Source organism: Cherax quadricarinatus, chromosome 47, assembly GCF_038502225.1.
Source record: "Cherax quadricarinatus isolate ZL_2023a chromosome 47, ASM3850222v1, whole genome shotgun sequence".
Taxonomy (NCBI): domain Eukaryota; kingdom Metazoa; phylum Arthropoda; class Malacostraca; order Decapoda; family Parastacidae; genus Cherax; species Cherax quadricarinatus.
In genome coordinates, this window is record NC_091338.1 from 13909025 (window position 1) to 13924845 (window position 15821).

The following is a 15821-nucleotide window of genomic DNA, read 5'->3' on the forward strand; positions in this document are numbered from 1 at the left end:
GGCAGGACTTCAAAGAGACCTGGACAGGCTGGACATGTGGTCCGGTAACTGGCTTCTCGAATTCAACCCAGCCAAATGCAAAGTCATGAAGATTGGGGAGGGGCAAAGAAGACCGCAGACAGAGTATAGGCTAGGTGGACAGACTACAGACCTCACTCAGGGAGAAAGACCTTGGGGTGACCATAACACCGAGCACATCACCGGAGGCACACACCAACCAAATAACTGGTGCAGCATACGGGCGCCTGGCAAACCTGAGAATAGCATTCCGATACCTTAATAAGGAATCGTTCAAGACACTGTACACTGTGTATGTTAGGCCCATACTGGAGTATGCAGCACCAGTCTGGAACCCACACCTGGTCAAGCACGTCAAGAAGTTAGAGAAAGTACAAAGATTTGCAACAAGGCTAGTCCCAGAGCTCAAGGGAATGTCGTATGAGGAAAGGTTAAGGGAAATCGGACTGTTGACACTGGAGGACAGAAGGGTCAGGGGAGACATGATAACGACATACAAGATACTGCGGGGAATAGACAAGGTGGACAGAGATAGGATGTTCCAGAGAGGGGACACAGGGACAAGGGGCCACAACTGGAAGCTGAAGACTCAGACAAGTCACAGGGACGTTAGGAAGTATTTCTTCAGTCATAGAGTTGTCAGGAAGTGGAATAGCCTAGCAAGTGAAGTAGTGGAGGCAGGAACCATACATAGTTTTAAGAGGTATGATACAGCTCAGGAAGCAGAGAGAGAGAGAGGACCTAGTAGCGATCAGTGAAGAGGCAGGGCTAGGAGCTGAGTCTCGACCCCTGCAACCACAATTAGGTGAGTACAGTTAGGTGAGTACACAGACACAAAAACACAGACACAAAAAACACGGACACAAATGCACGGACACAAATGCACGGACACAAATGCACGGGGACGGACGGACACACACACACACACACACACATACCCCACACACACACATACCCCACACACACACACACCCACACCCACACACACACACACACACACACACACACACACACACACACACACACACACACACACACACACACACACACACACACACACACACACACACACACACACACACACACACACACACACACACACACACACACACACACACACACACACACACACACCAAATTACAAAAGGGGGAACTACTCAGGCTTGAGGAACTTCTTTCAAGACATTCAGTGGGAGAGGGAACTGACAGGAAAACCAGTACAAGAAATGATGGACTATGTGGTAACAAAATGCAAGGAGGCAGAGGAGAGGTTTGTTCCCAAGGGAAACAGAAATAATGGGAAGAACAGAACGAGTCCTTGGTTCACCCAAAGGTGTAGGGAGGCAAAAACTAGGTGTACTAGAGAATGGAAAAGGTACAGAAGACAGAACTCAGGAAAATAAAGAGATTAGCCGAAGAGCCAGAAACGAATATGCACAGATAAGAAGGGAGGCTCAGGGGCAATACGAAAATGACATAGCATCGAAAGTCAAGACTGACCAGAGGCTGTTGTACAGCCACATCAGGAGGAAAACAACAGTCAAGGACCAGGTAATCAGACTGAGGAAGTGTGATGGGGAATTCACAAGAAACGACCGGGAGGTATGTCAGGAGCTCAACACAAGATTTAAAGAAGTATTTACAGTGGAAACCAGTAGGACTCCAGGAAATCAGAGCAGGGGGGTGCACCAGCAAGTGCTGGATGCGGTACATATAACCAAGGAGGAGGTGAAGAAGCTGCTATGCGAACTTGACACCTCAAAGGCGGTGGAACCAGACAACATCTCTCCGTGGGTCCTTAAAGAGGGAGCATATATATTGTGTGTACCATTAAGAAAGATCTTCAACACATCATTTGAAACTGGGCAACTCCCCGAGGTATGGAAGATGGCAAATGTAGTCCCAATTTTTAAAAAGGGAGACAGACATGAGGCACTAAACTACAGACCTGTATCACTAACGTGTATAGTATGCAAGGTCATGGAGAAGATCATCAGGAGGAGAGTGGTGGAGCACCTGGAAAGAAACAAGTGTATAATTGACTACCAGCATGGTTTCAGGGAGGGAACATCCTGTGTCACAAACCTACTAGAGTTTTATGACAAGGTGACAGAAGTAAGACGAGAGAGAGGGGTGAATCGACTGCATTTTTTTGGACAGCAAGAAGGCCTTCGACACAGTTCCTCACAAGAGGTTACTGCAAAAGCTAGAGGATCAGGCACACATAACAGGAAAGGCACTGCAATGGATCAGAGAATACCTGACAGGGAGGCAACAACGAGTCATGGTACATGACGAGGTGTCAGAGTGGGCGCCTGTGACAAGCAGGGTTCCACAGGGGTCAGTCCTAGGACCTGTGCTGTTCTTGGTATATGTGAATGACATAATGGAAGGCCCCTGGTCACAGACCGGGCCGCGGGGGCGTTGACCCCCGGAACTCTCTCCAGTAAACTCCAGGTAATGGAAGGGATAGACTCAGAAGTGTCCTTGTTTGCGGACGATGTGAAGTTAATGAGAAGAATCAAATCGGATGAGGATCAGGCAGGACTACAAAGAGACCTGGACAGGCTACAAGCCTGGTCCAGCAACTGGCTCCTTGAGTTTAACCCTGCCAAATGCAAAGTCATGAAGAATGGGGAAGGGCAAAGAAGACCGCAGACACAATATAGTTTAGACGGCCAAAGTCTGCAAACCTCACTCAAGGAAAAAGATCTGGGGGTGAGTACAACTCCGAGCATATCTCCCGAGGCGCACATCAATCAGATAACTGCTGCAGCATACGGGCGCCTGGCAAACGTACGGATATAGTTTCGATACCTCAGTAAGGATTCGTTCAAGACTCTGTATACCATTTACATCAGGCCCATATTGGAGTATGCAGCACCAGTTTGGAATCCACACCTAGTCAAGCACGTCAAGAAATTAGAGAAAGTGCAAAGGTTTGCAACAAGACTAGTCCCAGAGCTACGGGGATTGTCCTACGAAGAAAGGTTGAGGGAAATCGGCCTGACGACACTGGAGGCTAGGAGGGTCAGGGGAGACATGATAACGACATATAAAATACTGCTCGGAATAGACGAGGTGGACAAAGACGGGATGTTCCAGAAATGGGACACAGACACAAGAGGTCACAATTGGAAGTTGAAGACTCAGATGAATCAAAGGGATGTTAGGAAGTATTTCTTCAGTCATAGAGTAGTCAAGCCGTGGAATAGCCTAGAAAGTGAAGTAGTGGAGGCAGGAACCATACATAGTTTTAAGGCGAGGTATGATAAAGCTCATGAAGCAGGGAGAGAGAGGACCTAGTAGCAATCAGTGAAGAGGCGGGGCCAGGAGCTATGACTCGATCCCTGCAACCACAAATAGGTGAGTACGTACACACACACACACACACACACACACACACACACACACACACACACACAGGTGATAGGCGAGGGGGACATGACCCAGGTGGCAAATTTTCGGAGAATTGGGTGGTTCACAAAGAAAAGGAATCGGCCTCTCAAAGTAATTTTCAAGGCAGAATCAACCCGAACCATGATCCTGCAGGAGAAAGCACGGCTGAGAGGCAAGCAGGAGTTCCGGAGTGTGTACCTCGACCGAGACAGAACACAGGACGAAAGGAAGACAATGAAAGAGAGAGTTCAAAAACGAAAGGAGAAATGGGAGGAAATGAAAAAGGAGAGCAGAATAACCCAGGATCAAATGGAAGGACAAGCGCACCCCCCAGAAACACCTGCAGAAGGACTCCAGCCACGACACCCCCAAGGCAACTGAACATTCCAAACCAACCATCACACACCGATCCCTCTGTTTCCACCCCCCACACCACAGTTACAGTATTAGAACAGAAGTTGAAGGTTTGGTACACAAATGCAGATGGATTAACGAATAAACATGAGGAATGGCAAGAAAGAATCAATGAGAAGTCCCCAGACATCATAGCAGTTACAGAAACAAAACTCATGGAGACAATAACAGATGCAATCTTCCCACAAGGATACCAGATCATGAGGAAAGATAGAAGGGGTAGGGGGGGAGGTGGGGTTGCTCTGCTCGTAAAAAACAGATGGAAATTCGAGAAAATGGAAGGAATAGATGAGACAGGAGAAAGAGACTACATAGCAGGTACACTTCAGTCTGGGGAACACAAAGTGGTCATTGCAGTGATGTATAATCCACCACAGAACTGCAGGAGGCCAAGAGAGGAATATGAAGAGAGCAACAGAGCAATGGTGGACACACTTGCTGAGGTGGCAAGAAGAGCTCACTCCAGCAGAGCAAAGTTGCTGGTTATGGGGGATTTCAACCACAGGGAGATTGACTGGGAAAACCTGGAGCCACATGGGGGTCCCGAAACATGGAGAGCCAGGATGTTGGACGTGGTGCTGGAAAACCTCATGCACCAACATGTTAAGGACACTACCAGAGTGAGAGGGGAGGATGAACCAGCAAGATTGGACCTTGTGTTCACCCTGGGCAGCTCAGACATTGAGGATATCAAGTATGAGAGTCCCCTAGGAGCTAGCGACCACGTGGTTCTGTGCTTTGAATACATAGTAGAGCTGCAAGTGGAGAGAATAACAGGAGTAGAATGGGAAAAGCCTGACTATAAAAGAGGGGACTACATAGGGTTGAAGAACTTCATGCGGGAGGTCCAGTGGGACAGAGAACTGGCAGGAAAGCCAGTAAATGAAATGATGGAATATGTAGCAACAAAATGCAAGGAGGCAGTGGAAAGGTTCATTCCCAAGGGCAACAGTAACAACGGGAAGACCAGAACAAGCCCCTGGTTTACCCGACGGTGTAAGGAGGCAAAAACAAAGTGCAATAGAGAATGGAAAAAGTACAGAAGGCAGAGAACACACGAAAATAGGGAGATCAGTCGCAGAGCCAGGAATGAGTACGCACAGGTAAGGAGGGAGGCCCAGCGACAGTATGAAAATGACATAGCATCGAGAATCAAGACTGACCCGAAACTGTTGTATAGCCACATCAGGAGGAAGACAACAGTCAAAGACCAGGTGATCAGATTAAGGACAGAAGGTGGAGAACTCACAAGAAATGATCAGGAGGTATGTGAGGAGCTGAACAGGAGATTTAAGGAAGTTTTTACAGTAGAGACAGGAAGGGCTGTGGGAAGACAGCACAGAAGGGAACATCAAGAGGGAATATACCAACAAGTGTTGGATGACATACGAACAACTGAGGAGGAGGTGAAGAAGCTCTTAAGTGACCTTGACACCTCAAAGGCGATGGGACCGGACAACATCTCCCCATGGGTCCTTAGAGAAGGAGCAGAGATGCTGTGTGTGCCTCTAACCACAATCTTCAACACATCCCTTGAAACTGGGCAACTACCTGAGAAATGGAAGACAGCTAATGTAGTCCCCATATTTAAGAAAGGAAACAGAAACGAGGCACTAAACTACAGACCTGTGTCTCTGACATGTATTGTGTGCAAAGTCATGGAGAAGATTATCAGGAGGAGAGTGGTCGAACACCTGGAAAGGAACAAGATTATAAATGAAAACCAGCATGGGTTCATGGAAGGCAAATCTTGTATCACAAACCTCCTGGAGTTTTATGACAAGGTAACAGAAGTAAGACACGAGAGAGAGGGTTGGGTAGATTGCGTTTTCCTAGACTGCAGGAAGGCCTTTGACACAGTTCCCCACAAGAGATTAGTGCAGAAGCTGGAGGATCAGGCACACATAAAAGGAAGGGCACTGCAATGGATAAGGGAATACCTGACAGGGAGGCAGCAACGAGTCATGGTACGTGAAGAGGTATCACAGTGGGCGCCTGTTACGAGCGGGGTCCCACAGGGGTCAGTTCTAGGACCAGTGCTATTTTTGATATATGTGAACGACATGATGGAAGGAATAGACTCTGAAGTGTCCCTGTTCGCAGATGACGTGAAGTTGATGAGAAGAATTAAATCGGACGAGGATGAGGCAGGACTGCAAAGAGACCTGGAGAGGCTGGACATGTGGTCCAGTAACTGGCTCCTCGAATTCAATCCAGCCAAATGCAAAGTCATGAAGATTGGGGAGGGGCAAAGAAGACCGCAGACAGAATATAGGCTAGGTGGACAAAGACTACAGACCTCACTCAGGGAGAAAGACCTTGGGGTGACCATAACACCGAGTACATCACCGGAGGCACACATCAACCAAATAACCGCTGCAGCATACGGGCGCCTGGCAAACCTGAGAATAGCGTTCCGATACCTCAATAAGGAATCGTTCAAGACACTGTACACTGTGTATGTTAGGCCCATACTGGAGTATGCAGCACCAGTCTGGAACCCACACCTGGTCAAGCACGTCAAGAAGTTAGAGAAAGTACAAAGGTTTGCAACAAGGCTAGTCCCAGAGCTCAAGGGAATGTCGTACGAGGAAAGGTTAAGGGAAATCGGACTGACGACACTGGAGGACAGAAGGGTCAGGGGAGACATGATAACGACATACAAGATACTGCGGGGAATAGATAAGGTGGACAGAGATAGGATGTTCCAGAGAGGGGACACAGGGACAAGGGGTCACAACTGGAAGCTGAAGACTCAGACGAGTCACAGGGACGTTAGGAAGTATTTCTTCAGTCATAGAGTTGTCAGCAAGTGGAATAGCCTAGCAAGTGAAGTAGTGGAGGCAGGAACCATACATAGTTTTAAGAAGAGGTATGACAAAGCTCAGGAAGCAGAGAGAGAGAGGATCCAGTAGCGATCAGTGAAGAGGCGGGGCCAGGAGCTGAGTCTCGACCCCTGCAACCACAAATAGGTGAGTACAAATAGGTGAGTACACACACACACACACACACACACACACACACACACACACACACACACACACACACTCACACTCACACTCACACTCACACTCACACTCACACTCACACTCACACTCACTCACTCACTCACTCACTCACTCACTCACTCACTCACTCTGTAGTCCCCATATTTAAGAAAGGAAACAGAAACGAGGCACTAAACTACAGACCTGTGTCTCTGACATGTATTGTGTGCAAAGTCATGGAGAAGATTATCAGGAGGAGAGTGGTCAAACACCTGGAAAGGAACAAGGTTATAAATGAAAACCAGCATGGGTTCATGGAAGGCAAATCTTGTATCACAAACCTCCTGGAGTTTTATGACAAGGTAACAGAAGTAAGGCACGAGAGAGAGGGGTGGGTAGATTGCGTTTTCCTAGACTGCAGGAAGGCCTTTGACACAGTTCCCCACAAGAGATTAGTGCAGAAGCTGGAGGATCAGGCGCACGTAAAAGGGAGGGCACTGCAATGGATAAGAGAATACCTGACAGGGAGGCAGCAACGAGTCATGGTACGTGAAGAGGTATCACAGTGGGCGCTTGTTACGAGCGGGGTCCCACAGGGGTCAGTTCTAGGACCAGTGCTATTTTTGATATATGTGAACGACATGATGGAAGGAATAGACTCTGAAGTGTCCCTGTTCACAGATGACGTGAAGTTGATGAGAAGAATTAAATCAGACGAGGATGAGGCAGGACTGCAAAGAGACCTGGACAGGCTGGACATGTGGTCCAGCAACTGGCTTCTCGAATTCAATCCAGCCAAATGCCAAGTCATGAAGATTGGGGAGGGGCAAAGAAGACCGCAGACAGAGTATAGGCTAGGTGGACAAACACTACAGACCTCACTCAGGGAGAAAGACCTTGGGGTGACCATAACACCGAGCACATCACCGGAGGCACATATCAACCAAATAACCGCTGCAGCATACGGGCGCCTGGCAAACCTGAGAATAGCGTTCTGATACCTTAATAAGGAATCGTTCAAGACACTGTACACTGTGTATGTTAGGCCCATACTGGAGTATGCAGCACCAGTCTGGAACCCACACCTGGTCAAGCACGTCAAGAAGTTAGAGAAAGTACAAAGGTTTGGAACAAGGCTAGTCCCAGAGCTCAAGGGAATGTCATATGAGGAAAGGTTAAGGGAAATCGGACTGACGACACTGGAGGACAGAAGGGTCAGGGGAGACATGATAACGACATACAAGATACTGCGGGGAATAGACAAGGTGGACAGAGATAGGATGTTCCAGAGAGGGGACACAGGGACAAGGGGTCACAACTGGAAGCTGAAGACTCAGATGAGTCACAGGGACGTTAGGAAATATTTCTTCAGTCATAGAGTTGTCAGGAAGTGGAATAGCCTAGCAAGTGAAGAAGTGGAGGCAGGAACCATACATAGTTTTAAGAAGAGGTATGACAAAGCTCAGGAAGCAGAGAGAGAGAGAGGATCCAGTAGCGATCAGTGAAGAGGCGGGGCCAGGAGCTGAGTCTCGACCCCTGCAACCACAATTAGGTGAGTACACACACACACACACACACACACACACACACACACACACACACACACACACACACACACACACACACACACACACACACACACACACATTCTTGGCCTGCAAGACTGCAAGAAGGCGTTTGACACAGTTCCACACAAGAGATTGGTGCAAAAACTGGAGGACCAAGCACGGATAACAGGGAAGGCACTACAATGGATCAGGGAATACTTGTCAGGAAGACAGCAGCTAGTCATGGTACGTGGCGAGGTGTCAGAGTGGGCACCTGTGACCAGCGGGGTCCCACAGGGGTCAGTCCTAGGACCAGTGCTGTTTCTGGTATTTGTGAACGACGTGACGGAAGGAATAGACTCTGAGGTGTCCCTGTTTGCAGATGACTTGAAGTTGATGAGAAGAATTCACTCGATCGAAGACCAGGCAGGACTACAAAGGGATCTGGACAGGCTGCAGACCTGGTCCAGCAATTGGCTCCTGGAGTTCAATCCCACCAAGTGCAAAGTCATGAAGATTGGGGAAGGGCAAAGAAGACTGCAGATGGAGTACAGTCTAGGGGGCCAGAGACTACAAACCTCACTCAAGGAAAAAGATCTTGGGGTGAGTGTAACACCAGGCACATCTCCTGAAGCACACATCAACCAAATAACTGCTGCAGCATATGGGCGCCTAGCAAACCTCAGAACAGCATTTCGACATCTTAATAAGGAATCGTTCAGGACCCTGTACACCGTGTACGTTAGGCCCATATTGGAGTATGCGGCACCAGTTTGGAACCCACACCTAGCCAAGCATGTAAAGAAACTAGAGAAAGTGCAAAGGTTTGCAACAAGAATAGTTCCAGAGCTAAGAAGTATGTCCTACGAGAAGAGGTTAAGGGAAATCAACCTGACGACACTGAAGGACAGGAGAGATAGGGGGGACATGATAACGACATACAAAATACTGAGAGGAATTGACAAGGTGGACAAAGACAGGATGTTCCAGAGGCTGGACACAGTAACAAGGGGACACAGTTGGAAGTTGAAGACACAGATGAATCACAGGAATGTTAGGAAGTATTTCTTCAGCCACAGAGTAGTCAGTAAGTGGAATAGTTTGGGAAGCGATGTAGTGGAGGCAGGATCCATACATAGCTTTAAGCAGAGGTATGATAAAGCTCACGGTTCAGGGAGAGTGACCTAGTAGCGATCAGTGAAGAGGCGGGGCCAGGAGCTCGGACTTGACCCCTGCAACCTCAACTAGGTGAGTACGTACACACACACACACACACACACACACACACACACACACACACACACACACACACACACACACACACACACACACACACACACACACACACACACACACACACACACACACACACACACACACACACACACACACACACACACACACACACACACACACACACACACACACACACACACACACACACACACACACACACACACGCACGCAGAGTAAGACAAGAGAGGGGTGGTTAGATTGCATTTTCTTGGACTTTAAGAAGGTTTTTGACACAGTTCCACACAAGAGATTAGGGCAAAAACTGGAGGACGTGGCAGGAGTAACAGGGAGGGCACTACAATGGATCAGGGAATACCTGTCGGGAAGACAGGTATTCCCTGATCCATGGTACGCGGCGAGGTGTCAGAGTGGGCACTTGTGAAGAGTGGGGTTCCATAGGGGTCAGTCCTAGGACCGGTGCTGTTTCTGGTATTTGTGAACAACGTGACGGAAGGAATAGTCTCTAAAGTGTCCCTGTTTGCAGATGATGTGAAGTTGATTAAAAGAATTCAGTCGGATGAGGAGCAGGAAGGACTACAAAGGGATCTGGACAGACTGCAGGCCTGGTTCAGCAATTGGCTCCTGGTGTTCAACCCCACCAAGTGCAAAGTCATGAAGATTGGGGAAGGGCAAAGACGACCGCAGACGGAGTACAGTTTAGGGGGACAGATACTACAAACCTTACTCAAGGAAAATGATCTTGGGGTGAGTATAACACCAGGTACATCTCCTGAGGCGCACATCAACCAAATAACTGTTGCAGCATATGGGCGCCTAGGAAACCTAAGAAAAAAATTCCGCCATCTTAATAAGGAGTCATTCAAGACCCTGTACACTGTGTATGTTAGGCCCATATTGGAGTATGCGGCACCCACATCTAACCAAGCACGTAAAGAAACTAGAGAGTGCAAAGGTTTGCAACAAGACTAATCCCAGAGATTATGTCCTACGAGGAGAGGTTAAGGGAAATCGACCTGACGACACTGGAGGACAGGAGAGATAGAGGGACATGATAACGACATATAAAATACTGAGAGAAATTGGCAAGGTGGACAGAGACAGAGACAGAATGTTCCAGAGATGGGACACAGCAACAAGGGGACACAGTTGGAAATTGAACTCACAGATGAATCACAGGGATGGTAGGAAATATTTCTTCAGTCACAGGGTAGTCAGGAAGTGGAATAGTTTGGGAAGCGATGTACTGGAGGCAGGATCCATTCATAGCTTTAAGCATAGGTATGATAAAGCTCATGGTGCGGGGAGAGTGACCCAGGAGCTGGCAGTGAAGAGGTGGGGCCAGGAACTATGACTTAGCCCCTTCAACCACAACTAGGTGAGTACAACTAGGTGAGTACACATACACACACACAGTATATAATATAATGTGTGTTTGTTCATTATTTAATTTTAATATAGTTGCAACTAAATTTTAGTCTAAACAAATTCTGAATGAACATATTTGCTTATTATGTATATTTTTTTTGGTAACTTGTTTCTTAAAGTTCCTGTCTTTTGGCCATTTACTATGCTTCTTTTATGTGATTCCAAATCCTTTATCTCTAATTTTAAATTATTCTATTTTCTGATTCTTGTGAGTGGCATATATCTGAGAAATAAATTTGCTGTGGTGATTATTTGAATAGCTTCTCTTAATTCTTCCCAAAAGCCTGTTAAATGGGTTCCATAACATTTCCTGACCTGTCCTTACTACTATGACAGGTTCAATTTAATAGGTTGAAGGGGAGATGAAGTTTTGTATTTTTTTTCTTTTTCATTGTTCATTTAAAGAGAACAGTTGAAAAAACTGGACCTATTTCAAAGGAATAATGAGTTTTGTATGCCAGTTGCTTGAAGGTAACCACTACTGTTTGTATCAGAGAAAAAAAAAAAAACGTGTGAAAATAAACGAAAATATAATCTATTGATATACTTACAGTATGTTGACTAGTTGTTTGTTCCTCATTTACTCATCATTGGTGGTTCATACCTTGTGTGTGCTAACAAATTAGGTCAGTCACTACACAGACTTTCATTAAAAATTAAGTAATGGTATCATTTACAATACTCCTATTGTAAAGTGGCTTACTAAGTATTGAGGTATTCTGCCTTACTGTAAAATTAACTATTTTATATAGTAATAAATATTATTATTTAAGGAATGCAACTAAATATTTTTAATTGCTACACATGTAAGTATAAAGACTGATTGTCTGTGTAATGATTGACTGCGGCATCACGTTAGGTGGTGGGAGCGCTGTGTAACCTGATGTGTAGCCTGGTGCATTCATCTAGGTCGTTTGTGCCGCCGAGCCGTGATGAAGAGAGTGAAACCCAGAGGAAAGCTCATGCTAAGATGGTACGGTCAACCCGGAGATCAACGCAAGGAGTCACTCTTGAGGATATCAAATCTGCTGAGCAACTTATGAAGAACAAACAACAGCAGGTGCCTGTAAGTAATAAAGATCACATTTATCATAAGTAATATATATTAAAAGTTTGAACAAATAATACACAGTCACAGTATTGTGCCTTTTTGCTTTTCAATTCAGAAAACTATGCATTATAGTGCAGCATATGCAGTTATTACCAGATAAAACAAAGATATGGCAGATTACTGTATAATGGTAATGTTACTTGATTGGTATGGAGATTTTGTCCATAAAGAAAAGCATGCTAGATTTCAACAATAAAAGTATTATATGTTTTTGTTTTTACCCATGAGGTGTTGAAAGTGACGATTGATATAAATTTTCCATATTGTTTAAAATGAGTGTAGAATAGTTAAAAGCTACAGTAAGAAAATTTTTGACATAAATAGTTGCCATTGTTGTTTTCTCTCATCATGAGAGATAATGTGGTTTGAATGAGGCTTCACAAACTTGCAGAAAAAAAAAATAGGTGAAGTTACTTGTTGCACCTAAGCAAGGATTACCTAACCTCTGGAGGTTAATCATGAATGGCACATTAAATATTGAATGTGTTTCTCCCTCTTGGGATGAGCACCAACAAATGAGAATGTTTCTGAAATCACTTGTTATATCCATAAGGGTACACCATATCCTTATGGACGTATTTTTACTGTTTATTTTTTATTAGCCCATTTGCTTGTAAATGAAGGGTAAAAAGTGTGGAAATAATATGAATTGAAAGGTTAAGAATAAAGGAGTTGCCCAGCCAGCATTTTAGAAGAGGTAGAGGTAATCTTTAGAAAAAGGTTATTACATAAATGAATGTGAATAATTAGTAAATATGTATTGTACAGTGTGTGTGTGTGTGTGTGTGTAGATAAGATTGTTAAGCATGTTCATTAATTTATTGAAATTAGTGAATGATTATAGGAACTGTTGAATATGAGAATGTGACATGGGCAATTGCTAACAAAACAGTGTGGATTCATTCTCTAGTTGGAAAGTGAGAGGAAGAGAGCAGTTTTCATTGGAAATCATATAACCAGAATTCTGTCTTCATTTTTTTTTTTTTTTTTTTTTTTTTTTTTTTTTTTTTTTTTTTTTTTTTTTTTGACCGGCAGGGTGACCTAAACAGAAAAATGGAAGTTTCTCTTTTTAAATTTAATAACATACAGGAGAAGGGGTTACTAGCCCCTTACTCCTAGCATTTTAGTCACCCTCTTATGACATGCATAGTTATGGAGGAAGAATTCTGTTCCATTTCCTCATGGAGTTCTTCATATTTATAGGTAATATTTCTAAATTATTTACCTATCTCTTCCTCTCATTTGGTCCTGTTATGTTCTTGTTTTTATCTAATATCTGCTGGCGGTGTCTTTGCATGTGGCTGTTTCAGTTAGCTGTGTTTCTGTATTGTATGTTTTTTTTTTTTTTTGTTAATGCATTCTGTAATTTTATGCTGTACGATAGTGAATATGTTCTTCACCAGTTCAGAGAATTTTTGTCATTATTTATACTTTGTATTTTGTCTTTCATCTTTAGTTTGCTTATTTCTTTGTCCATATATCATAATTTTTGTATTCACTTGACAGAACTTCTAGTGAGTAAAACATATCTACAGTAAATGTCTTCTTAGTAATACATGTGTCCATTTACCCAAAGAATTGCTAGTATCATGACTAGGATATTTGCTTATGACTTATTCCTTATACTATTGCTTTTTCAAGGGTTTCTGTTTTTACTTTTTTCTTTGGTGCAGTATATTTATTTATGGCATTTTTTAACTTCTGTTAGTCTTATAACTTGCAGCATACATCATCCGTAATAGAACATCATTTGAATCGAGTTTTTTTTTAATGTTCTGCTTTGTAAAAAGTTATGTTGCCTTATTGACGAATTTAGTTAACTATTTAGTTTTAATTCTAGCCTCGGTGGGAGACGGCCGACTTGTTGATTTTTTTTTTTTTTTTTTTTTATTTTTTTTTTTTATTTTTTTTTTTTTTTTCCCCTTCAACAAACCAGCCGTATCCCACCAAGGCAGGGTGGCCCAAAAAGAAACACGAAAGTTTCTCTTTTCAAATTTAGTAATTTATACGGGAGAAGGGGTTACTAGCCCCCTTGCTCCCAGCATTTTAGTAGCAAGATGTACCTGAAATCTTGCATGTTTATGAGACAGAAAAAAGGACACCAGCAATCCTACCATCATGTAAAACAATTACAGGCTTTTGTTTTACACTCACTTGGCAGGATGATAGTACCTCCCTGGGCTTTTGCTTTCTACCAACCTACTACCTAGAATAAATAAATAAATAAATAAATATAGAGTGGACCCCCGCATAGCGATATTAATCCGTGCAAGAGAGCTCATTGTTATGCGAAATTATCGTTATGAGAATGAATTTTCCCCATAAGAAATAATGGAAATCAAATTAATCCGTGCAAGACACCCCAAAGTATGAAAAAAAAACATTTTTACCACATGAAATATTAATTTTAATACACACAAACTGAAAAAGGCATGCACAATTACATGACACTTACTTTTATTGAAGATCTGGTGATGATTGATGGGATGGGAGGAGGAGAGAGTGTTAGTGTTTAGAAGGGGAATCCCCTTCCATTAAGACTTGAGGTGTCAAGTCCTTTTCTGGGGTTACTTCCCTTCTTCTTTTAATGCCACTAGGACCAGCTTCAGAGTCACTGGAGTTCTGTCGCACAACATATCTGTCCATAGTGGCCTGTACCTCTCGTTCCTTTATGACTTCCCTAAAGTGTTTCACAACATTCTCAGTGTAATAGTCACCAGCACGGCTTGCAATAGCTGTGTGAGGGTGATTTTCATCCATAAAGGTTTGCACTTTCAGCCACATTGCACAGATTTCCTTAATCTTTGTAGTAGGCAATTTCTTCAATTTCTCTCTCCCCTCCTTCGAACCAGTTTCCTCAGGTCTGGCCTCTTGCTGTTGAAGTTGATCTATCAGCTCATCAGTGGTTGGTTCTTCATTGTCCTCCTCCACCAACTCTTCCACATCATCCCCACTAACCTCCAACCCCAAGGACTTTCCCAATGCCATAATGGATTCCTCAACTGGCATACTTCTCTCAGGGTTAGCCTCAAACCCTTCAAAATCCCTTTTGTCTACACATTCTGGCCACAGTTTCTTCCAAGCAGAGTTCAAGGTCCTCTTAGTCACTCCCTCCCAAGCCTTACCTATAAGGTTTTCACAATTGAGGATATTAAAGTGATCTCTCCAAAAGTCTCTTAGAGTCAGTTGAGTTTCTGAGGTCACTACAAAGCACCTTTCAAACAGAGCTTTTGTGTACAGTTTTTTGAAGTTTGCAATAACCTGCTAGTCCATGGGCTGCAGGAGAGGAGTGGTATTAGGAGGCGAAAACTTCACCTTAATGAATTTCATATCCCCATAAAGTCACTCTGCCACGTCTGTAGGATGACCAAGGGCATTGTCTAACACCAGGAGGCACTTAAGTTCTAATTTCTTTTCAGTTAGGTAATCTTTCACATTGGGGGCAAATGCATGGTGTAACCAGTCATAGAAAAAGTCCCTAGTGACCCATGCCTTACTGTTTGCCCTCCACAGCACACACAAATTAGCCTTGAGGACATTCTTTGGCCTGAACGGTCTGGGAGTTTCAGAGTGATACACTAATAAAGGCTTCACTTTGCAATCACCAGTAGCATTGGAACACATCAACAGAGTAAGCCTGTCTTTCATAGGCTTATGTCCTGG

General features: G+C 44.2%; 1 protein-coding gene across 11 annotated transcripts in view; it reads left to right on the top strand.

The window, feature by feature from the left end:
* Positions 1-15821, top strand: part of Mbs (Myosin binding subunit) — a 582822-nt gene that overhangs the window by 358540 nt on the left and 208461 nt on the right. For 7 of the 11 annotated variants that reach the window (XM_070094697.1, XM_070094699.1, XM_070094706.1 and 4 more), the window contains one exon: positions 11939-12113. In XM_070094697.1, the coding sequence (XP_069950798.1) occupies positions 11939-12113 (175 nt within the window). The remainder of the gene's footprint in view (positions 1-11938; positions 12114-15821) is intronic. The other 4 variants (XM_070094698.1, XM_070094702.1, XM_070094703.1 and 1 more) reach the window with 1 other exon arrangement.